Raw genomic sequence first — 24,629 nt, 5'->3', positions numbered from 1 at the left:
CATTGTATCTAGCAACTCTATAGCTAATGGAATGCAACCTTGGGTTTGGATCACTCTACCTGTAATCAAATGCTTTGATGGCCATAAACAATGCCTTGAAAAACAAAAGCCAGATTCCAACCTAAAACAACAAAACAGAAACTTCAACTACAAACATCTCCAAATATGACAATATGAACTGCAAGATACAACACCACCACCAACTTCACAAATAGGTGGCCTTAAACAGTAAATTGAAGAAAAAAAATGACAGATTCCAACCCCAAACAACAAAATATAAACTTCTGCTACCAACATTTACAAAGACGACAATATAAACCGTAAGATAAAACAGTACCACCACCACCATCGGCTTCACAAATAGGCGATGACCGGTTCAAAAAGAATCGCCAATTAGGTACTACAATGACGTTTACTTGCTACCTCGAATGGCGAACAACAAGCAGTAGGTAGCCGTGGAGGGCTATGTATATCTCGAGGAAATTCGCTTAGGAGAATGTTGTGATATCTCATAGGAAATTCTTCAATAAGTAGTCTAGAAGCACGATCCAGAGGAATTGAGACCCTGCTCCTGCTTCTTTCTACATGCACTGATAGCAAAACAGTAGAAACCAATTGTCATAAAAAGATAGAGAATGGAAAATTAGAGGTGACGGCGGTTTTTTACCAGAGTCTACAGTGCTATTTTTACAATCTTTGATATATTGTTTCTCAAGAGTCCCTTTCTCTTCTGCTCCTAACTTCTTCTTGACCATATGCAGCATTTAGCTGCTGTTGCAACTGAAAAGACAAATTGATCCATATCAAATCATTCAAAATTTTAAGTAGATAATTTTCAAAATTTTATTTTCTATAGTTTAAGTAAAATGTATGGATGTCTTCAGCCATATTTGTTCCATAAATTAAGTGGATGAATAAAAAAGCTAAACCTTTTAAAGTTCTGTTAATTTCGAAGAATATCTCCTCAAAATTAGGGGCCTTGCCTGGCGTTGATATTATATGCACTACTCCTAAAATATGTGTGCAAACTATAAATATACTTGGAACTAGACTATTGTGCTTTTTGAAGATAAACAAAGTCCTGAATATTCGACAGAAAGCACCTTATACTGATTGCTGAAGAATTCCAAAAAATTGGCAAATCCGAAATTTGGCTACTTCCTCAGAAGTTTGCCATAAGAACTGATTACCAACTGGTAATAAGTTTCTTGTAACAAACAAATACAATTGCCGCTGATGATCAACTTAGTGAAGATAAAAACCATGATAACATGTATCCATGACAGTTCGAGCATAGTGTAGGTTCAAAAAACAATTATCTCCAAGATAACGCTTTCACTAATCAAGCTATTAGTGACCCTTTTCAGGACAGAGAAGGGGTGCTGGCCAAGCAGAAATGCTGCGTAGGCAAAGGCATCGCCATATGTGATGATGTCTAGGATTGGTACCCGCACGAGCCGCACAGACACTGACTGGGCTCTTTCTATAGTACTACATCCCTCATGGACTTCAAAGTTCATGAACGAATTTGGTTTAAACACTGTGGGGGTATAGAACTCTTCCTTACTGGTGGTAGCTTCCACTTTGTCAACTCTTCGTGATCTTCTTCCCATTGTATTTTTTCCCTAAGGTGATCAGACAGATGTCCTAATGGCCTATTACCATGCAGATGAGAAATCAAAACATTTCTCCCAGATGATCTACAATGGAAGAATTGTGGGATCCACCCAGATGGCCCGATGAATCCACGACCAACTTTGTATCGAGATGATCGACGATCTAGATGGCCAAGACAACTTCAACAACCAGGATAATGAAACCAGGCAAGCCAGCTACATGAAAGACCAGGAAGTTCAAGGATCAGAGAAGCAAGTGGAAAACCCACTGGAAAAGGAAGTTGAAGGGTAAGAAACCATTCAAATCCGAAGGAAGGTACCTCAGGTGAAAAGCGCCTCAAGGTCACCAAAATAGACCACCTTGTCCGATGGGGAAACCACACTCAAAGTGCAAGTGCTGGCTGTGCCAAAAAGAAGGACAGTATGCAAATTAGTTATTGGCAAGATCAAAATGGATGAAAAAAGCATCCAAGCATCCCTTACCCAGCGTTTAGTGCTCCACAAGGGCATTATGAATGGTTAGTAATGCCATTTGGGTTGCGTAATGCTCCACAAATGTTCCAAAGGCGGATGGATAATATATATTTTATTTTGATATGGCGGATGGATAATATATTCAGAAGCCTAAGGACTACTGCCTAGTATACATAGACGATGTCCTGGTGTACTCTAAAACAAGAGAAGAACACAGAAAGCACCTATTACTGGTTGCTGAGGAATTCCAAAAAAAGGAATAGTCCTATCCGAAAAGAACTTGGCCGTCCACTTCCAGACAATATACAGATTGGTTGACACAACCAACCCTATGTCTCGAGGGATATTTTTAAGCCAGGTTTTAAAGAAGAGAGATGGATGAATATGATTTTGGAAAAAATATATGGATTTCGAAGACAGGAAACGGAGAAGAGAAGAAAAAACTGGAACGGAATGAAATATCTATTTGGAATCATAAATCTTGGTCTTTAGCATTTCACTTGAAAAATATCCCTCCGATATAATGTAAACATAAAGATATGATGTGAAGAAGTTAGAAGAAAGAAGAGAAAACATCAAGGAGAAAATGGGATTTCATTAATAAGTAATCTCCGAGTACAATAGCTTATATACCATATTACAAAAGATCAAAATATACCTTCATATATACAAGTACTCTTTAACATTTATATGTTGACCTTTTGAGTCAGGGTATGCAGTAGAAAGGGAATATTTGATTGGATAGGGTAAAATTATATTGCTGGATCACAAAAGTCGCAGATCATCGTCTTTATATAGTTGTAGATGTTTCAATGTATACACAATCAGCATCAATAACTCAAAGTAACCCTACAATAGTTCCGTGATGGATGTGAAAAAAGATAATAGTTCATGAAAAGGGGCTATCCTAATGTTCGTGAGTGAATCTAAACCATTTAGAAAAAATAGTGATATTTTGCTCATCCTCAAACTATCATTTCATGAAAAACAAGGATAACAAGATAGAATCTTCCCATTGTGATTCACCTGTATGTGTTTCCGCTTTGCTGCCGTCAGCTCATCAGTTAAATTAATCATCCTGCACAAAAAAGGAAAAAAATAGAATCAACAAAGTTTTGTCTTATATTCACAATTCTCCTTTTGCCTCAGAAAATTGATCAACAATGTCACAATTGCAAGAGCAGAATTCAAAACATTTAGATAAAATCCAGCTATACAAATTCCTCGGTCGCTCCACATGACGAGGACCTACCTGGCTTGCAACTCTGAAATCTTGATAAGCAACAAACGCTCTCTTTCGGAGCTCCCTGTTTCAATCTGTAAAATTGGCAATATAATTTCTCTTTTAGAAGACATAATGAAAACATCATTATACTATTACACGGCAAGCATATTGGGATAAATGATCAGCTAGGCAGCAAGTTTTTATTATTTTTTTAATTTGAATATTAGCAAGTTTTTGTTAATGAAAAATAATTCTTGGAAGCAAATGAATCATTAAGCAGGAAATTCATAACTGGGATATAAATATATTTGAAAAATGGAGTTCAAAATGACAAGATGCTCAATGCGGATGCAGTTCTATCTTTCCTAGTAGAAGGCTACATTCAACTTACAGATATAACAGCTCATATCTGAAGAAAAGCAGTTCATATGTAGACAAATAATATCCTACAAATTTTACAAATGGACAGCACACATCCCATGAGTTATCCATATCTAACTTCTGGCTGATTCATAGAGCTTAGAATACTAAGCTTTTTAGTTTTGAAAAGATAAATTTATTAATGGAAGCAAAGAGACTAGGGCTGACCGGCTAAGGTAACCACAGACCAACAGTGCTAGAACTGATTACATTACTCAATAACATGCTAAAAAAATTAAATAGTTCCACTCCTAAACTAGCTCTAGGACTAATTATTAGATCTCCTTAGAGTCAATATGCAATCATTATATGTAACCATTATTCAATTAAATCGACCAAATTATTGGCAGAGTATTGTACTGAGAATATTATTTTTCCCAACTCGTGCATGACAATCACAAGGAAGTTTTCTCTGTAAAGAACATATGATATGGGTTTTTTGAGAAGTCTGACCACATATCAGTTCTGTAGACGGAACAAAAATAGCGGCAGGGTAGAAAAGATACTTACTATTGTATCATTCTCTGAATTGCGAGCTTGTGGAGGCAACTTCCCAGTTTGAAATGCTGAAACATAATTAAAGTGCTTGTATAGGAGCAATAAAAACTTTACTGTGCATAAATATAAGAAACCACCACAATAAGAAATATTTTCTGCTCACCATCCACTATCTCATTTTGTTGCAAGTTATTCAACAAATTCATGATGAGATCCTGAAAATTAAAAAAAAAGAAAAATATTGAAGTTCAAAACGAGTTTAAGTGATGTTCTCAAACACTCAAAAAATATCATGATAAGATCCTATAATTTTTAAAAAAGAAGAAAATTGTTAAACTTTGAGACATGCTTTACGAGTTAATTTCTTCAACACAAAGGTTTCCACTGAGTAACAAGTATGTTTTGTCTCGTGCTTTTTGTCATTTATCTAATATGGAATTTTGTCCCTTATTAATGACTCTAAATGGAGTTTTCTAACTGAAGAAAAATCAAATCTCTCTAATTTACTTGTTGGAATGCAGTCTGCTGAAAAAGATTCTGAAGGTAAGGCATAAGAAGTGATGTAGGTATTGCGCTGTTGCTGATTTCCTTGGGTGACTGACTGATAGGCTGAGAAAACAAGGAAATAATATGATATCAATTGGAATAGATACCAGAGGAGTATAATTGTAAGAAATAAATAATGGTATAGACAACATTTATCAAGGTTCCAATGTGTATTTCCTGCTAAGAGAAAAATAGAAATAAAATTCAGAAAAGAAATGATATGCTAGAATTTTCAATGGGTTCTGGAAGTATTTTTTTCTCTGCTACAATATGTGAAACATGGATGCTTATATACACCATCATTGGGTGTATATAAGTGACCTGGTCATATCTTTGTAAAGAAGTGCACACACGCATCATCAAGTGTATATAATTAGATAGGAGTTTACTTTTATACCCTGAGCTAATGTACCATACTAAAAGTGCATTCTTGTAATTGGATTGAGTATTTATAATACAAGAAGAGACAAATCATGGGAGCTGATTTGGCTTCTCCTTTTCTCTCATTTTCGTGGGTGTGCCCTAGGGATTCTCTTTTCACCTTTTCCAAGAGACTTTTGGCTAGATTTGTCACAAAGTTCACACTTAAACTTCCACTTTGTCAATTCTCTTTTCATCTTCTCCATTTTTCTGGTTACCCAAAAATCAAATTGCAAATTTACCCCCTATTATTCTGTCTTTGCCATCTAGAAAGGCATCACACCTATTCATTTCTTTCTTTTGCCATGATAGGGTACCACTCCAATAGATAAATGTGCATTGATGGCCCCAGAAAAATGTGTTATATGCTCATGTTCCAAACACATTGCCTAAATGTTGGTCTACCATTTTTGAACGAAAATGCTTTCTCATACAAATTTCTGAACGACCAGAAGTCTCACGTGCCTTATTGGACCTTTCTTTTTTCTTTTTTGAATTATAGGGAACCACTTTATTTAGAATGAAAGAAATAGCAAAAGTGGCAGATATTTCTCCAAAATTAATACATATCTAATATCAACTCCTTATCAAGGAAGTCTGCTACCACATTTCCTTCTCTAAAAACATGGAAAAGGGACATCTTTTCCTTCAAATGATGCTAGATGGAATCAAGGCAATCAAGCAAATAAAGAAGTATAAGAGAGAAAAAGAGATGGAAAGGAATAAAAAGCTTATGGTGAAAGCATAAGGAGGAAATGAGTACCTTTGCTATATTAAAAAGACTAGCTTATTACAACTGACTGAAATACTCTTAATGGAAGGAAACAAAGAAATAAAACGAAGTAAACAATCTAAATACAACTAAATATACATGGACACAATACATTACAACACATCCCTCAAGATGGGTCATATGTATTGGACATGCCTATCTTGACACTAGTATCTTGAAGAAGGGAAGGTGCTATGACCTTAGTGGAGATTTACTCTAGTTGATTCCACGAAGGGACATATAGAAGAGATAAAGACCATTAATGATCTTCTCTCAAATAAAGTGAATATCAACCTCAATATGCTCTGCCTGCTCATGAAGAACCGCATCATAAGCAATGTGAATAGACACTTGGCTATCACAATGAAGGGGCATTAGACCCTTTGTGTCAGAATCCAACTCAGATATCAAGGAGGAAAGCCAGAGAAGCTCACATGCACCATGAGATGCTGCCCTCGTAGTTTTAAATTTCAGCCGAAATATTTCAATGTCGGTTTGGACAGAAACCGAAAGTACATTGATAGGAAAAATACAGGATTTCAATTTTTCGCCCGTTTTTCACCCTTACAAAATTTCCACCGAAATTGCCGAAATTTCCACCAAAATTACCGAAATTTTACACACTTCGGTGGAAATTTTAAATAAATTAATAAACTGAAATTTTTATCTAGGTTTTACATGATTTCTGCCAAAATTTCCTGCGTGGCCAAAACCAACATTTAAATCCACGGCTGCCATACATTTCACTATTGCACTAGAATGAGAAACAACTAATTGTTTCTTGTTCTTCCAAGTGATGAGAGTGCCTTTAAGGAAGACACAATATCCTGATGTAGAGCATCAATCAGTAACTGAGGCGGCCCAATTTGCGTCAGTATATGCAAAGATGTCTAAGTGTCCATGGCATCGATATATATATATATATATATATATATATATATATATATATATATATATATATATATATATATATCATGTGGAAGAGATTAAACCAATGAAAGTAAATATCCATAGCACTGGTCGAGAATTGACAAACCAATCACCAACACTGGAAGATTTTTTTAGAGAATGCTGAAATAACACTAAAATGTGAAAAGAGCAAACATGAATAGTATTTAAACCGGTTCCTAGAATTTGGCACTAACCTGGGAAGAATTTTGTAAAACTGAGCATAATGGAATATCCTTCAATACATAATTGGTAATCGATATCGGCACTACCATATTTTGGTAATGGAACTACTCACGTTTATGATTGGATGATTGAAAGGATCTCGACTATTGTAACACCCGTAAAAATCCAATCATTGAAGTGTAAAACAGAGTTAGTAGTTCCACTATCAAAATATGGTTGTGTGGATATCAGTCCCCTACATAGTTATCTTTAGTAAAGGTAACTAAATTTGGAAAAAAGATGCAAGATTAGAGGTGTACCCTTACAAGGTCCACATTTTCCGATGTTACTGAAAACCGGCCTCTTATTTGCACAACATTATTAGTTTTTGATTTATCCTCCAAAGAGTCTCTGAACCCTGTAGAACAAAAACAGAGGACCAACATTACATGATTCCTTGGCCCTTGAACTTGTGTTCCATGTCAAAGCAAAGAGGGTAAAAAGATAATTCCTTGCCCCAGTTGTTAAATTTTCAATGCCGAAAGTGAGAAGGATGCAACTGCAATATGAATCTAATAGTTCATGTTACCTCCTGACGATCTTATGGGAGCTGATAAACTGTTGGCAGATGCTCGGTTTGGAAGCATTAGGGGACCGCTAAAGTTTGGTCCTTTCCGTGCATCTCGTTTATACTTCTCAGTTGCTGATTGATTTTCACCCTCGCATCTAATAGCAATAATAAACCCAAAAAAATTAATAAATCTCAGCTTTAGCGCTTATACAATTGTGTTTTCACCTTAAAGTGAGTGCATGTTTTGATGCTTGTAGTGTCTATAAGAACAAAGATAAGATCATGAATGTAAATCAAATGTAGCGCAAGTACAAACAGACAACAAATATTGCCGATATGATGAAAAGATAAATATTTTGGCAAGATTTAGAGAAAATCTTCAAGAGATAGTAAATATCGCACATACATTTTTAACATTTTTATCTCACAATGAAATATCTCAATATTTTGGCATTTTTACACATAAGAAAATATAGAAGACGAAAATGGTAATAAATGTTGTCATAACCATGGATTTAAATTTCGGTTTCGGTTTCAGACATAGCCAAAACCAAAATTTCAGCCAAATTTCAGTAAAAAATCATAGAAAATTTCATTATTGTACCGAAATTTCGGCGGATCCAAAAAATTTAAACAAACTTAAAAAACTCATTTTCCGAAATTTTGGCCAAAATTACGGAAATTTCAGCCAAAATTTGGTACTCTGGCCGAAATTTCGGGTTTTGGTGATTTCGGCCGAAATTTTAAACATGGTTTTAATTAAATTAAATTCAGTGAAACCATCTGAAAGGAGAAAATAGAGAAAGTTTTCCTTTCAGCAAAAATAATAAGGATGAACTAGTGCAAACAACCATGAGTCTCATAATTGAGTCAATCCCCTGCAATATTATAATCAAATAGCATAAACCTAACAGGAGGGGAGTAAACATAAATAGAAAAGTAGTTCAATGAGAAAACATGAGAAAAGAGAACGGATATTAGGATTTAAGACAGCCTTTCCTAAGAGTATCTAAGCTAGTAAAAACTTCTCAAATTGATAATCAGCTGATACAGTATTAATGTTCTAGTTTATATTGGGGAGCATGAGTATAGAGAAAAGAAATTGGGAGGTTCCCCCAGACACTATAACTCTATAAGTAACACGTATTTTTAGTAACCAAAGAACTTCCAATCATATAGTTCATTGCAACATTATTATGGGTTTGCCATTGTATCAAATAGCAGTTTTTTGAGCTGAAGATTTTCTCGTAAGAATTCCTTACCAATATATCAATTTCACATCATCTTGACAAAATAACCATTGCCACTAAGTTCTGTCCTTTCTCGTATCTCAACTAAATTAAATCTGTCCTATTTCCCCGTCAAACCACAACAAGCTCGCAGAAGGAAAATAATAGAACGAGCATGTTATATCAGAGAATGCCATTTGCATATCTTAGAAATTACTAATTGTGTTGGTTCTTCTTCTACTAAAGTACAATAAACTCATATGGTGGTGCATAAAAATGAAACAAAAGTGAACCTTTCATTTGAATATACAAAAGTGAACCTTTCATTTGAATATACAAAAGTGAACCTTTCAGTAATGTGCTCCCTTTCTGATGAAGAATGATTAAACACAGTAGAGGGCACAAGTGGCCCGCTATGAGTTCGGCGGGTTTTGCCTACTTCAATTTTACAGTGCTCATGCTCCATTTCCTTTCCTGATGTTGATGATAATGGTCCATCACTTGAGTCATCTTTCTCACATGTGCCATTTTTCTCTAGGATGCTGGAATTAGTTAAATCAATTTCGGAAATTTCCTCCTTCACAGTCAAGCAGCTCGCATCCAACCCTTCAACATGGCCCATACTTACTCTGCAAGAAATGTTCAATGTCAAAAACAAAAATAAGAATATGTGCAAGTAGTGAGATACTGAGATGTCCATCCTCCAAAGATTATCACACGATTGCGGGACCCATAAACAAAGTTTTATGGTAAACTCAAATTTTAGGAGTAAAAAATGATCTGAGATGCAGGTGATGCAGACAAGTTGATCATGAAACAAAACACTATTAATGGAGAGTGAAAATTATAATCCTTTACGGAGAATTTACGAGTGAAAAAAAAACAAGAATTTTCTGGATAGAAGCATCATCATAAAAAGACAAAAAATGAATTCTAAAGCATTGTAACAAGCTAATATGCCTTAATGAAAAGTTTAACTTGACTGAATTGATGTTATTATTTTATTTAAGAGATGAGGATATATTCGTTCTCTATTGAAACAGATTACTTTAGCTACAGGGACAGTAATCCACTCAACAATCAGACATTGATATAAACACGGGACGGAGCTATTGGGGGATCCGAGCGAAGACTGGCCATCCAATTGTTTCGACTTCGTCGGATCCGGAGGGCAGCGGGCATAGTTTCTGGCCTTCCCATATTGATTCAGTAGTGCCGGTAAGCGAATGAGAGAGGCTTTCTAAGTTGTAGTGGGCGATGAGCCTTTCTTAACTGATGTAGGCAACTATGCTTATTCAACAGGTTTAAGAGATGCGATGCGATGCGCGTCTCTTCTTTTTGGGAGGAATCTTTCCTTCTTGTGCCGGCGGCACTGATTGAACGGCAGTAGTATATAAGTTTGTGGATGTCAGTGGATGCCTTCCAAAATGGATATAGATTGTATCAACATTTAACCTTCCCAAATCTGTATGGAGGATCTTTGTTGTGAGTAACACGATAATTATTGTGAAGAAGACCCTTTATTCCTCAAAAATAAGACTGAATTTAGTACCATTTATATTGTGAAAAGATGGATCCATAGAAATAAACCATATAAAAGATATCCTTGTATATGAGACTAGGTAATTCAATAAGAACATAATAACAGACAAAACCCCATAAATTTAACCATTGTGCGCAATGTCCATTTGTCTAATTTTATGCTTTTGCATCCTCAAATACAAGAGAAAAAAATGATGGTGGGTGTTGACGCAAACAAAGTTCGTAAACTACCCCATACTAATGCAAAGGTGCTTCGAGAGAACAAGAGGGCCGATCAAGATCCAAAAGTAAGGCTGAAGGCGGCCGAAATACCATGCTAACGTCAACAGTGGGCCCCAATGAGATCAATTCATCACAAAAATTGGCAGACTTTATGGAGAATTTCAGTGATTTTTACTTAATTTCTGGGTAAGTTAAATTAAGTTTTAGTGGGGCCCTATGAAGGAAGACATGGTTAGTGTTTTTACTTGACATGTAGTATATTATTCCACACATAGACCATAAACAGTTACTGGCACAACATTACCAAGAAATAATAGATGCAAAACGTGAAGGGTCAACACTAGACAAGGATAAAATTGATTTGTCATAAAATAGTATAAGTTTCAGTAACTAAAAATTTTATAGGCCTCAATAATGGGTAATAAATTATGGGCAGTGATATCCCCCACCCCCCTTTTAACAGCTATCATTAACTTTTATTAAGGGGTGGAGGAGCAACCGTTAACTCAAAAAACATTAAAAGCTAATGATTTCTGTTGGGGGGGGGGGTGGAATATCCATCAGAGAGGGGGGTGGGGGATATCACTCCCCTAAATTATACAGAATGATGCAAACTTCGAATGATCTCCAGAAGAAGCAGTCGGGATGTGTAAGAAACTTGGATATGTGGTCCCAAAATGAGATACCTGCAACCAGTGTCATTTGTAGATACTGATTTCCTGAAACCAGTTCTTGAAACAGAGGGATCCTGCCAACAGTCCACCAAGTTTTCATTAGTTTATTTGCCATTATTTTATTCTTTTAAAATAGTTTATTTGCCAGTATAAAAAGGAAAAACAAATAAAGTTTAAAAGAGCAGCATCTGCATTGCACATATTGGATAAACATTGAGAACTTAAAAATATTCAGATGGGATAAAGATAAGCCAACCTTATCGTAAACTAATAATTTCAAGTTTTCATCTTCTTCCTTCACTTCATTCAAATCATCATCATCCTGAAGTTGAGACAATCAGTAAAAATATTTCACCGGTGCAGTTGCTTCAAATTTGGAAATGTAATAAACCAAAAGGATAGTTCTCAACGAGATCAGTCTCTGAATGTGAAACTATTTCACATTTTCAAAGAAATGGACATAACATACCAGCGATGCTTGTGCTTTCAAATCCTCAACATCGAAGTTCCATGCACTGACACCTCGCTTATACTCACTCTGGCAGAGGAAGCATATTACATAATAACAAAAACACAATAATAAAAACAGGCAGTTCTGGTCATGTATAGCATTTCAATGTCGTGTTAGCCCATAGAGACATTATTTGACGTTGAAGATGTAGAAATTACCAAATAGATTTTTAAATAGTAAAGCTCCATTATCAATATAAAGGAAATCCAGCTACCTGCTAGTAAACAGAATAATTACTATCACAAGAAAACCATTGTAAATGGCAACACATATTATAGATTTCCATGTTTGTAAATGTGTTTTTGTTGTCTTGCATTAGCTCGCTGTTGCTTTCTTGTGCTTTGAGACCGCCTCGGTCTTGTTCCTTTTGCTCTGATTAATGCCATGTCCACCATTCAAAAAAAAAGTTTCATGCAGCTATTCTGGAAGTCCAAGAAGTTTTGAGTCACTTTTGGGGCTTCTTCTTGCCTTAAACCGACTTTCTAGTGGATTTTGTATGAGATCTTTCAAATGGCTTTTCTGTCTCTCGTTCAAGAGAAGGCTCAATCTCATATCATTATGAGAAATTTTTTTGTTTCAAAATAAATATGATGGGATTAAATTTTCTCCAGAAAAGTAACTACACAAAATAAAATAGGAACACATTGCGTAACATGAGCCCAGGGGTTCAATCTTCATGTTTACCAATCACTAAAAGGTATGGTTTTAAATTTCGGATTTTGTCCAGGACAGAAACCGAAATTTATACCAAAATTTTAAAAATTTCAGATTTACACCGAAATTACTGAAATTTCAAACCTTGCTAACAGGGGATTCAATTTTATGCTTATCGATTACAGTCAAGAAAAAGAAAAGAAGAACAAAAGAGGAAAAAGAACACCAAACCTGTGATATTGCTTCTTGTTCTGCTGAAGGCATTCTCTTCAGAGCTAGTTGTGCAGCATCCATATGCTGCATGGAAGTGAGGAGTCCACTGAATTCCAAGCATAACACACACACACACACACACACACACACACACACACACACACACACACACCAAAAAAAAACACTCAACATCATGTCGACATCTATAAGGGGCGAACCTGAAGTTGTTTTACACGATCCCAAAGCGGGGGCAATTCAGCTAAAAGACTTTTCACAGAAATCTCTAGAGGCTTTGCATTCTTGAAAAAAGAGTGTTTTAATAATTTTTCTGCTGTAGGCCTCTTTGTTTGATCTTTCACCAAGCACATGGCAACCATCTCTTTAAAGGACTGATCACAACTGGAAATCTCTTGTTAGAAGATTATTCAATATACAACATGGCATGATAAGAAATAGTCGAAATGTCTCAACCGATTTATTGGCAAATTGGCATATATATATTTTGTTTAAAATCCTTATGCACTCGATTTATGAAAGTATAATCAGCGAACAAATGAGATAAAAAGAACTTATCCACGGCCTGCAGATGGTTAACCTTCCCATTTCCCAATCGTTCACTATTCTAAAAGACCATTGATACCTTGGAGAACTTCTTGTCTCGTTCATAATCAAGTCCAGGGGGAGCATTTTGGAGGGTCATAAGAAGCACCTATAAGCAGGAGACAGGACTAACAATTCAGAGAGAGTGATATGGTTTGATATCATGAAAGTTTTCCGAGGTAAACATAATTCAGCTTAGTACTAAAAATTCAAGTTTGGGATAAGTTTACTACGGTTACTACTAAGCATAAGAACATCAAGTCATAAATGTGCCAAAAATGTGTCTACATATTATCTTCCAGATATTTTTTTTCAAATTTTCCCGAATCACAATATAATCATCCAGATTTCATACACCAGGGTCACATTTTGCAGTCCAAACCAACACACATAAAGCAAAATTTTATAATAAAAGATAAGATCCAATCGTAATCATTGGCTATACCCTACTTATAATGATAGAATAGTCATTGTTGTTAAAATCGTACGATTTACGATTCGAATCGTACGATTCAAATCGAATCATGGGTTGAACGATTCAAATCTGAAGGAAGAATTGTTTTTCATAAAAATCTTACGATTCAAGTACGATTCGACTTTGAATCGTACGATTTTGAGAACTGATTGTGATATTTCAATATGTCTTGCTTATTGCTGGCATTTCTTTGTATGATGATTAATTGTACGATAATTATTATAGAATTGAGTCTGTGCTTTGTTTACTATTGTGATATATTATGTGATGATTTATTGTATGATGAATACAGTTTGTGCTTTCTTTAGTGATTTATTGTACGATGAATATGGTTTGTGCTTTGGATTACTACTCATGGAATTTTATATTTAATTTAATAGTTTTGAAGGAAAAATAGATAATTATTAGTTTTATTCTTATTTTTTACTATTTTCATAATTTTTAATATTTTTTCTCATTTTTATATATAAATCATTTTTATATATTTTCATAATCTGAAAAATCTTACGATTTACGATCAGATTTACGATTCGATATGATTCGAACCCTGTTACGATTTACGATTCGATTCCGATTTTCAGAACCTTGAGAATAGTGATAAGATAATAAAAATACTACTTTTGATAAAAATTAAAAAATCATTCTCAACAAAGAGATTTCAGATGAACTATACCAATAAAAACAAAAATATTGAAAGAAAAAGAATGCATTTAAGAACTTGCATAGGAAACTAGGCATTGAACAATGTCATTTAAAAGTCAAGTTTGATGGTGCATGAGCACATTTTTTCTTGTAATTGATAGGTCTGTCAAAGCTTCTTTTTGCAAAAAACTTGGTAATATAAAAAAGTAGGCATTCAATAAGGAAAACAGTCAAATACAAAAGATAATTATCTATAGAATGATTCCACCAGTGAATAGTTAAGGCTAGCTGGTTATTTTAGGACGCTCTTTCAAGAGGTGGGCCCCAACGTGCCAGAACTTGAAAAAATTTCAAAGTATTTTATGAAGAACACATCTCATGCATTGTCCGTATGGCCCGCAAACGCAGAAACTTGGAACATAACCAATTTGGGAAGGATCGATGAAGGTTCTAGGATATTAGGTCTGGTTCTAATTAGAAGTTCTTTTTTCAAAATGTTGCCTTTATTTAGGAGTTCTGGTTAATTCAAGAGGTATGTAGCCAAATTTGGATGGTTTGAGGACATTATGGGCCTTTTGGTCTATGATTAGGAGCAGAATTATGAGTTGCTGCAAAGAACTACAAAGTTCATTCTGGTTTTGCTTTAGGAGTCCTAAATTAGAAAATAAAGTAGCGGGTGAGAAGAAGCATAGTTATGAATGAAAATAGGAAATTAGAGTGAGAGCATAAATTTCTACAAAGAACTGTCAGTAAATAGAGGTTCTCAGACCATGTACTGAACAGCCAATGAATTTTTAGAAGTTTATTTTATTCTGCTTGAAATTTAGGAGCTCTAGTTTGGTCTCTTTCAAACTGTTGGTCTATGATTAGGAGCAGAATTATGAGTTGCTGCAAAGAACTACGAAGTTCATTCTGGTTTTGCTTTAGGAGTCCTAAATTAGAAAATAAAGTAGCGGGTGAGAAGAAGCATAGTTATGAATGAAAATGGGAAATTAGAGTGAGAGAAGAAATTTCTACAAAGAACTGTCAGTAAATAGAGGTTCTCACACCATGTACTGAACAGCCAATGAATTTTTAGAAGTTTATTTTATTCTGCTTGAAATTTATGAGCTCTAGTTCGGTCTCTTTCAAACTGTTTTTTCATCTTATGTATTTTTTGTGCTTACGTTTGATGTTCCACCTGTCCAATCCCTTACTTGCACTGGAAAGTCAATTTGCTGAACTAGAATTCAGGATTCTAGTTTCAGTTAGTGAGTTTAGTTGCATCAAAATTACTTTCTATTTTATTTTAGGCTACTTCAAATATATTTTTAGGTTGATGTCAATACTGAACTTGATCCTAAAACAATGGTTCATATTAAAACAGGATTTTAAGAGGGTTTAGGCTCATATAGTCATATGTAGGTACTTTTGATAGACCTTTTGAGGAGTTAAAGGGTTTGGGCTCGAAATCACTTGTGTTGCAACATCTTTTGGCGGTATGATGCTACCATGTTGGTAAGAGCCCTTGTTCTTTGGTGGATGCTTTTAGAATAAAAGTAGAGTCGTGCAATCAGATTGAATAGAATATTGTTGGAAATTATTTGATTTTTCTATTTTCAATTAAATTTCTTATTCACGGAATTGTTTGCATCAATTTAAAACCATAGCAGACTAATTTCTGCATTTCAATGCAGCATGGAGCTAGGGTGGATATAACATCTTTCCCAATATTAAGTAACTTGACTCAAAAATCTATAAGAACATGCTGTAAGAAAATCCAAATATAGAGGAAAGTGAGAACTAATAGAAAAATATTTAAATTCATACATGATTTAACAAGACGCGCACGCACCTTCATTGGAGGGTACTTTGAAAATGGAGCATGACCATGTGCCAACTCTAGTGCAGTTATTCCAAATGACCAGATATCAGCTCTGTAGAAAGATGATGCAATAGGCATCCAGGTCAAAACTCATAAGAAGTATTGAATAAATACTACAAATTTCAGATAGGTTTAACAATAGAAAAAGACATGCAACTGCATTTGAGAAGAGAAAAATGTATTTGCAAACAAGATCACCACTTATATGTAGAACAGTCAACAGTACACTGATGCAGGCCAGGGGAAGAAGAAAGAGAACAAAGAGAAGATGAAGAGAAGAACAAGGGAGAAGAAGTCAGGGGTCAGTTGGCAAAAGGAGGGTGACAAGAATATGGCATATTTCCCCCGAATTGCTAGTGTGAATTGCTAGTGCGAGAAGAAGAGACAACCAAATTTCGATCTGGAGGGAGGAGCAGAAGTGACCGTAAAGGAGATCGTGAATTATTACTCAGTCCTTTACTCGTCTGAGAATGATGTTCAGCCTATCCCAGGGGGGTGCCTTTTAGTAGGTTGTCGGATGGGGATAGAGTTTCCTTAGAAAAACTTTTGATGAAGAAGATATAATGCGAGGTCTTTTTGCATTCGGTACACAGAGAGCTCCTGGACCGGATGGTTTTTGCTTGGATCTTTTTTTCAAACTTGTTGGGATTTTGTGAGCGGAGATGTTATAAAAAATTTCAAGGAATTTTATGAAGGTTTAGAGCTTCACAAAGGCACAAGGGTGACCTTCATTGCTCTTACCCCAAAAGTAAAGGGGACAGTAAGCATAACCGACTTTAGACCGATCAGCCTGGTTGCATGCTTAACTGTTTATACAAATTCTGGAAAAAGTCTTGGCTAAGCAGCTGAAAAAGGTGCTTCCTCATAAAATCTCTAACAACCAATCATCTTTTGTCTGGGAAAGGCAGATCGTTCATAGTGCTCTGCTCTCCGATGAGGTCTTGGACTACTATGTTAAGAAGGGGGAGAAGGGCATATTATGCAAATTAGATATGGAGAAGGCTTATGACCGAGTGGAGTGGGACTGCCTCCATTGCCTTCTAAGGAGCATGGGTTTTGGGAGTCGGTGGTGTTTGTGGATTAGGACTTGTATGTCTTCATCCCCGGTTCTCAGTCCTAATAAATGGTTCGCCCAAAGGTTTCTTCAAGTCTTCGCGTGGTTTGAGGCAAGGGGATCCCCTCTCCCCTTTCTTATTCATGATTATAGCGGAGACCCTTAGTTGGCTGATCGATAAAGATAAAGAGCTAAATCTAATTGAAGGCTTCAAATTGGGTGAGCAAAGTTTGGAGATTTCCTACTTGCAATTTCCAGACGATACTCGGATCTTTAGCTCTTCGGAAGTTGAGAAAGCTCTAAACCTGAAGGCGATTCTAAGGTGTTATGAGTTACTTACGGGACAAAAGTAAAACCTCAGTAAGTCCAGGGAGATCGCTAGTAACACCCAGGATAAGTCTATCGTAGAGCTAGTAGGCTTGCTCGGTTGTAGTGTAGAAAGAAGTTTGGACACTTGGAAGCACATTCTAGTGTCCTTGGTGGGGGTCGAATAATTCTGATAGAGATCTCAAATAAGAATCTTCTTGTTGAGAGAGCCCCAATTCTAAGAAATCTCGACAAAAACAAATGACCTTACAAAAATGGCATGAAATTTGTCAACATACAGATTTCTTGATTTTGGGTATAGTAAAATGCTAGTGAACTTGGAGGAAATCATAAAACGATAAGAAAATTTGTCAATTCATGAAAGAAAGAAATGGATATTTGAACAACCCTTAAATCCAAAACACACCAAAAGTATAAGTGCCCCTCGAACCCACAAAAATCCTCCAGTGATGAACTGAAAGGATATCCAAAAAGGCATTTGTTGTGGAAGGCAACGTTCAAAATCTCGTTGGATTTGCAGGGCTGCACAAATGGTATTCGGCATTGAAGGGGAGGGAGAAATTTACAAATAATTAATGATATTTTGGTGATTCTAATTAATAGAGGGAAAAATAACAAAAGCGACAAAGATAGGCTTGTGGTTATTGAAAATTGGCATGCCAATATCATGTCCCAAAAAAAGGAATCAACAAAAATAGTGCCAGTGAAAATGATGGCACATCTTACAATCAACGGGCATTGTGTATGTATATTTATATGGGCTTGAAAATATTGATTAGGCATCTGAATTTTTTTTTTACTTTGAACAATATGGACATATAAAGGTTTACAATGAATAAGTTCTCATAATCATTGAGAGAAACAAGGCTTTGCTTTGTGATTGATTGTTTTCAAAAAAGTGGAAACCAATGGCTCGCCTCAAGTTTCTATAGGTGTCTAGACACTCACTTAAAATCATATCCACCTCCTGACTGCATCACCTCCGGAGCCATCCTGTAAAAAGAAAAATAATTGCTAGTTTCAAGGCTTATATAATATAGATCAGATCCGAAAATAATAACAAATACCTCGCATAATAATATAGTCGCATATAAAAAAGAAAAAAGAAAATTATTGCTAAGAAAGATCATAAAATATCATACCAGCATGGAGTTCCTTTGAAAGTATTTCTTGAACGTTGCCTATCACCATTATCAAACATGCAAGCTGAAACACCAAAGTCCCCAAGCTTCACCACTCCATTACTATCAAGAAGGATATTTCCAGCCTACAAAGACGCATTCTGTTAAATCATCTAAGGTTGGAGTCTCTTATAATAGCCGTCCGGGTATTGACAAATAAAAGGTTATATTTCAATTTAACCTTACCTTGACATCACGATGAATGTGTCCATGTCGATGGAGGTATTCCAGAGCCTTAAGAGTTTCTTTAAGAATAGTGGAAATAATCGACTCTTCAAATCCATTTGAATATGCTATTTTCATAAGGTGCAAGCAAGAACCCTCTGCCATGAATGGCATGACCACCCACAGACACCGGTCAACAACAAATGAGCAATATGCCCTGATCACATTTGGGTGATCTATTAAACTCATTGTCTGTGCCTCCCTTCGTATCTCATCCTGTAAACACACCACCCATCAAAGGAATTAGTCAAGAAAAGTACGCAACATAAGGTTGACTGCAAGAAAGGGATTTATCCCTATACTATATGCACTTTGAGAAACTATAATCCACTTAAATTGTCAAAATCAATCTTAACATGCCGACCGTGACATCTAGTTATTTCCATGGTTTTAAATTTCCCCAAAATGACTGAAATGTTTCCTTTTCCATCCCCACAGAAATGAAATCTACACGAATTCCTTCCATGTCATTATTTCCATCGAAATTCCTTCCATGTCAGTTATGTGGGCCCAGATCAAAGAGTTCCACATGCAAGAGAATATTTCACCTAATAAAAAGATAAGCATCAAAGGAAAGCTAGCAAGTCTCTCTTCTATTTTGTTGCAAAAAGTTTTTCATACGAAGGGAAGAGAGAATATCTCTAGGAGAAAATCCCTAAGAGACAATATCTCTAAGTAAACTTACAACTTTTAGTAAGTCCACAATTTACCATTTATAGTAAGTATGCAATCTACTATTTTTAGTAAGTATAAAATTTACTATTGGTAGTAAATATGGGATTGAACGAAACGGCCCCTATTATAAATAGGGGGCATGCATATTAATCAAGAAAAAGAAGAAGAATTGAAGAAAACACTGGAAGACACAAATCTTGAGGCTTTGAAGAAAAAAGAAGATATCCTTCATCTGAAAAGGAGAAACCATGCACAGGGATGTAGAACAAAGAGTCAGTAGAATCTCTCCAACTTTTTTTCACTTTTGCTTCTTTTTCTCTTCTTCTTAGTTCATTGTTCCATCCCTATAGATGATAAATAGAGTTAGTATTTCTTTTATTTGATCTTTCTAGGAATTGAAAGATAGGTTTATGCATATGGATTGTTCACCCAGTCTATTATATCTGTGGTGTTTAAATTCATCCTCATTTAGAAATTGCATGCATTCATAGAATGTTAGCGGACCCCAACTAGTTTGGGACAAAGGCTTAGTTGAGTTGAGTTGAGTTGAGTTGAGTATGCATTCATAGAATGTGTGAGTGAAAGACCCATCCCCCAGATTGGATTATCGGCCATATAAATTCCGCATAATAATTTAAAAAATCCAAAAAAACAATTTTGGATCATGCGGTATCACAACCATGGCTAGACAAAACCTTGGATAATCGTGGTATGGATTCAACACGCATGCAACATAAAAAATTGGAGGATCTCAGACAAGCAGAGATCTAAGGTACATGAAGGCAAACTGACCCGATGAAGCATTAGACCGTGTAGATGAAGGCAGGGTATCCCAGCGAGTATCAACCTCAAAGACCATCTACCAGTCAGGTCCGTTGTAGATCGACCCCTTAAGATTGAGGACGACCTTGTCTAGCAGCGAGAGGATTGAGGATGATGAGCCACTATAGTGGACGGAAGTTTAGATTGACTGGAGCAATGGGTACAATAGAGACAGGGAGATTTATTCCCAACTTCAGTCCGATTTCACAGGAGCAAAAAATTTCCAATAGGGGAGCATTGATCTAGGTGTATCTCATAGGTATGCGGGCACAGATCAAAGAGTCCCACATGCAAGAGAATATTTCACAAGTATAGATATTGCACATGTGTAAACAATAAGATAAGCATCAAAGGAAAGAGCTGGCAGATCTCTCTTCTTTTTTCTTGGAAAGAGTTTCTCTTAAGAAGGGAAGGGAAGAGAAAATATCTCCAAGTAATCTTACTATTTATATTCTCTAGGAGAAAATATCTCCAAGTAATGTTACTATTTTTAATAAGTATGCAAATTACTATTTTAGTAAGTTTGAAATTTACTATTTATAGTAAATAAGGGATTGAACGAAACTACTACTATTATAAATAGGGGGCACGCATACTGATCAAGAAAAAGAGAAATAAGAAAGAAGTAAACAAGACACTCGAAAACACACATCTTGAAGCTTTGAAGAAAATGATCCCCTTCATCTGAAAAGGAGAAACCATGCACTGGTATGTAGAACTGTGATTCGGAAGAAATCTGAAAAGAAGAAGCCATGCATTGGGATGTAGAACTGTGAGTCGGCAGAATCTCTCCCATTTTTTTCACTTCTGTTTCCTTTTCTCTTCTTATTAGATCATTGTTCCTTCTCCGTACATGGTAAATACAGAAAGTAGTTCTTTTATTTTATCATTCTAGAAATTGATAGATAGGTGTGGGTGTGAGTTGTTTGCCCACTCTATTATATTTGTGGTGTTTTGATTCCTCTTTATTTAGACATTACATGCATTCATAGAATGTGTGAGTGAAAGTCCCATTTGCCAGAATGGATTATGGGACATATAAATTCAGCAAAATAATTTTAAAAATATAAAAATACAATTTTGGATCATTTGATGTAGATCTATTTTAGATCTACTTCTAAATGGTAAGACAAGATCAAATTCAGTCCAGATCAGAGAATGGGTAGCAAAAGAATGGAAATTCTATCAAAACAGTCCTAAAACTAGTATGTTGCTGAAAATAACGGAAAATGAGCAAAAAATGCAGAAAATGTGCTGAAAATGTAGGAAAACATAAGATGCAAAAGAAAAGAAATGAACTGAATCTTCATTGAATTTCAATGAATAGAAACTGTAAAAGAAAACTGAGCACAGTTGGAACTTCAATCTGTAATGAAGAAGTGGAAGGCCTTCTTTGAGCAGGATTTCCCTTCTAACATCAACCAAAGCTCCCTTTAATAATGGTTTTCTCTCTCCCATAGCTAGGATACAAGCTCTCCAATTCAAATATGATGCAAAAGTCATGAATTTCAAATGAAGATGCCCTTATATAGTGGGCATCCAGCTCTTCCCTCCATTTTTCAAATGTTCTACCTTCACAACCCTCATTCTTCCCTTTATTACAAATATGCCATATAGGCAAATACACCCTATGAAAGTAAAGAAATGACAAATGAACCACCAGTAATGCCCGTATTTCCCCGTACATGGTAAATACAGAAAGTAGTTCTTTTATTTTATCATTCTAGAAATTGATAGATAGGTGTGTGGGTGTGAGTTGTTTGCCCACTCTATTATATTTGTGGTGTTTTGATTCCTCTTTCTTTAGACATTACATGCATTCATAGAATGTGTGAGTGAAAGTCCCATTTTCAAGTCATTGTTTATATGGATTATCGGCCATATAAATTCTGCAAAATAATTTTAAAAATATAAAAAAACAATTTTGGATCATTTGATATAGATCTAGTTTAGATCTACTTCTAAATGATAAGACAAGATCAAATTCAGTCCAGATCAGAGAATGGGTAGCAAACGAATGGAAATTCCCGATCAAAACAGTCCTAAAACTAGTATGTTGCTGAAAATAACAGAAAATGAGCAAAAAATGTGCTGAAAATGTTGGAAAACATAAGATGCGAAAGAAAATAAATGAACTGAATCTTCATTGAATTTCAATGAATAGAAACTGTAAAAGAAAACTGAGCACAGTCGGAACTTCAATCTGTAATGAAGAAGTGGAAGGCCTTCTTTGAGCAGGATTTCCCTTCTAACATCAACCAAAGCTCCTTTTAATAATGGTTTTCTCTCTCCCATAGCTAGGGTACAACCTCTCCAATTCAAATACGATGTAAAAGCCATGAATTTCAAATGAAGATGCCCTTATATAGTGGGCATCCAGCTCTTCCCTCCATTTTTCAAATGTTCTACCTTCACAACCCTCATTCTTTCCTTTATTACAAATATGCCATATAGGCAAATACACCCTATAAAAGTAAAGAAATGACAAATGAACCACCAGTAATGCCTTATCTCCCCCCCCCCCCCCCTCCTCACTTATACTTCCTTGACTTTCTTCCATTTCTTGTCGAAGGCCTTAAACCTGGTCCTCATCAGGTACATAGGGGAAAATGCATTTGCTGTTGAGAAGCAAATATTGATCTTGAATAGAGAATCAAGGTGGTACCATTGCACTACTAGATGCTGTGGTTACATTCTTGGCCTTCATCAACATCAATTAGAAGGATTCTTAGTCACCAAAACGAAACAGTCCAATACTCCAATGTGTAACCTGTCTATCAATAGGGACAACCAGTGTTTAAAAACTCGTTTACTCGACTAGGAACTCGGCCGAGTCGACTCCCTTGTACCTTGGCCGCGTTCCGCGTTGCATTGCATCCACATTCCGCGTTTTGCCCTACAGAGTCAATAAAAACTCCTTTGACTCTCCTGATCACGTCAGACGCATTTGCTCTGAGTCGACAAGGATTTTTCTTGGCCGTGTTCCGCGTCACAACCACATTTTTAAACACTGGGTACAACAAATTATAGGAAGTTTCTTCTCCAAGGACAGGTAGGATATAGGCATACAGTAATAAGGCCTTAGAAAGTATGTTGATTAATAAGGCCTTAGAAAGTATGTTGATTGTCTTTTTTACGCACCATCTACCATACACAAGCAAGCAATCAAGCAGAGAGTCCTAACCATCAATGCAAGAAGTGAGAAGAAGTGAACAACAAAATTACAGTACATATTCTATGAACAACGAAAAGCTAACTATAGTCACCCTACTATACCCTGTCTCCAACTCAAAATTCAGCAATCAAATGCTCCATCTCTCACACTCTCCCTCACGTGTGGCCCCTCTTTTCTGGGTTGGCCGTACACATACATTTTAATATCAAGGAATTGTTGGGTTTTCCAATAGCTCTGATACCATGTGAAAAACCAATTACTCCAAAAGCTTAAACTGTTAGAATTGCTGTTATTAATTCATTTATACTTCAAAGCATCCTACTACCAAGTCAAAGCATCAACCCAAAAACCCTAACCTAAACCCCCTGATTCCAAACTCCATTAATCTGAATTCACGACTTAATTAACACCGAAATTAAACATTAACCTAGCAATTAGAACAACACAATCCAAACCAAACTTCCAATTAAACCACAAATCAAACACTAGAAAGCGAAAATTCTGCAGAAAATTTATTAAAGAGAAGTTAAAGATACAGACCAGATTGCTATTGCATCGATCGAGATCTAAGCACTTGATGGACACGATTTCACTGAAAGGAATATAAATCGCTCGATGAACAGTAGCGCTCGCACCAGATCCGATCTCTTCAAGCAGCTTGTAGTCCTCCGATGACGCCGAGTAATTTTTCCGGCCACTTCCCATCCATCCCATAGCCGGAAACTCGCCGGAAACTCTCGCCGGAAGGAGGGAGGAGAGGGAAGGGTTAGGTTTAGGGTTTTGTGTGGGGGTTTTTGAAAGAAATTGTGGTAAAAGTGGGTTTTGGTTCTTTTGTTTTCAACGTTTTAGACTTCATTTGACGGCCATGAGAAACGGCGAAGGAAGAATG

General features: G+C 35.9%; 1 protein-coding gene across 4 annotated transcripts; it reads right to left on the bottom strand.

The window, feature by feature from the left end:
• Positions 1-122: 122 nt before the first annotated feature.
• Positions 123-24,629, bottom strand: LOC143876518 (serine/threonine-protein kinase BLUS1-like). Of its 4 annotated transcripts, none has more exons than XM_077378221.1 (21): positions 24,281-24,628; positions 19,030-19,284; positions 18,805-18,929; positions 18,611-18,655; positions 16,252-16,333; positions 13,341-13,409; positions 12,919-13,089; positions 12,719-12,784; positions 11,792-11,860; positions 11,579-11,644; positions 11,335-11,396; positions 9,232-9,513; positions 7,674-7,810; positions 7,405-7,502; positions 4,741-4,842; positions 4,397-4,448; positions 4,246-4,301; positions 3,343-3,407; positions 3,117-3,168; positions 668-780; positions 123-590 (listed from the first exon to the last, which is right to left on the bottom strand). In XM_077378221.1, the coding sequence occupies exons 1-20, from the start codon at positions 24,452-24,454 to the stop codon at positions 712-714; spliced, it is 2,097 nt and encodes a 698-aa protein (XP_077234336.1). In that variant the 5' UTR covers positions 24,455-24,628; the 3' UTR covers positions 123-590; positions 668-711. The 4 variants fall into 4 exon arrangements, 3 of the variants coding, with proteins under 3 accessions (XP_077234336.1, XP_077234344.1, XP_077234356.1); XM_077378229.1 differs by having other exon boundaries at positions 7,411-7,502; XR_013250410.1 differs by lacking the exons at positions 123-590; positions 668-780 and adding exons at positions 849-1,832; positions 1,937-2,017 and having other exon boundaries at positions 24,281-24,629.

This window comes from Tasmannia lanceolata, unplaced genomic scaffold (assembly GCF_043159265.1).
Source record: "Tasmannia lanceolata isolate RefF3 unplaced genomic scaffold, GAP_Taslan_0.1 ptg000002l, whole genome shotgun sequence".
Lineage (NCBI taxonomy): Eukaryota > Viridiplantae > Streptophyta > Magnoliopsida > Canellales > Winteraceae > Tasmannia > Tasmannia lanceolata.
This window is presented reverse-complemented; position numbering and strand designations above follow the sequence as displayed.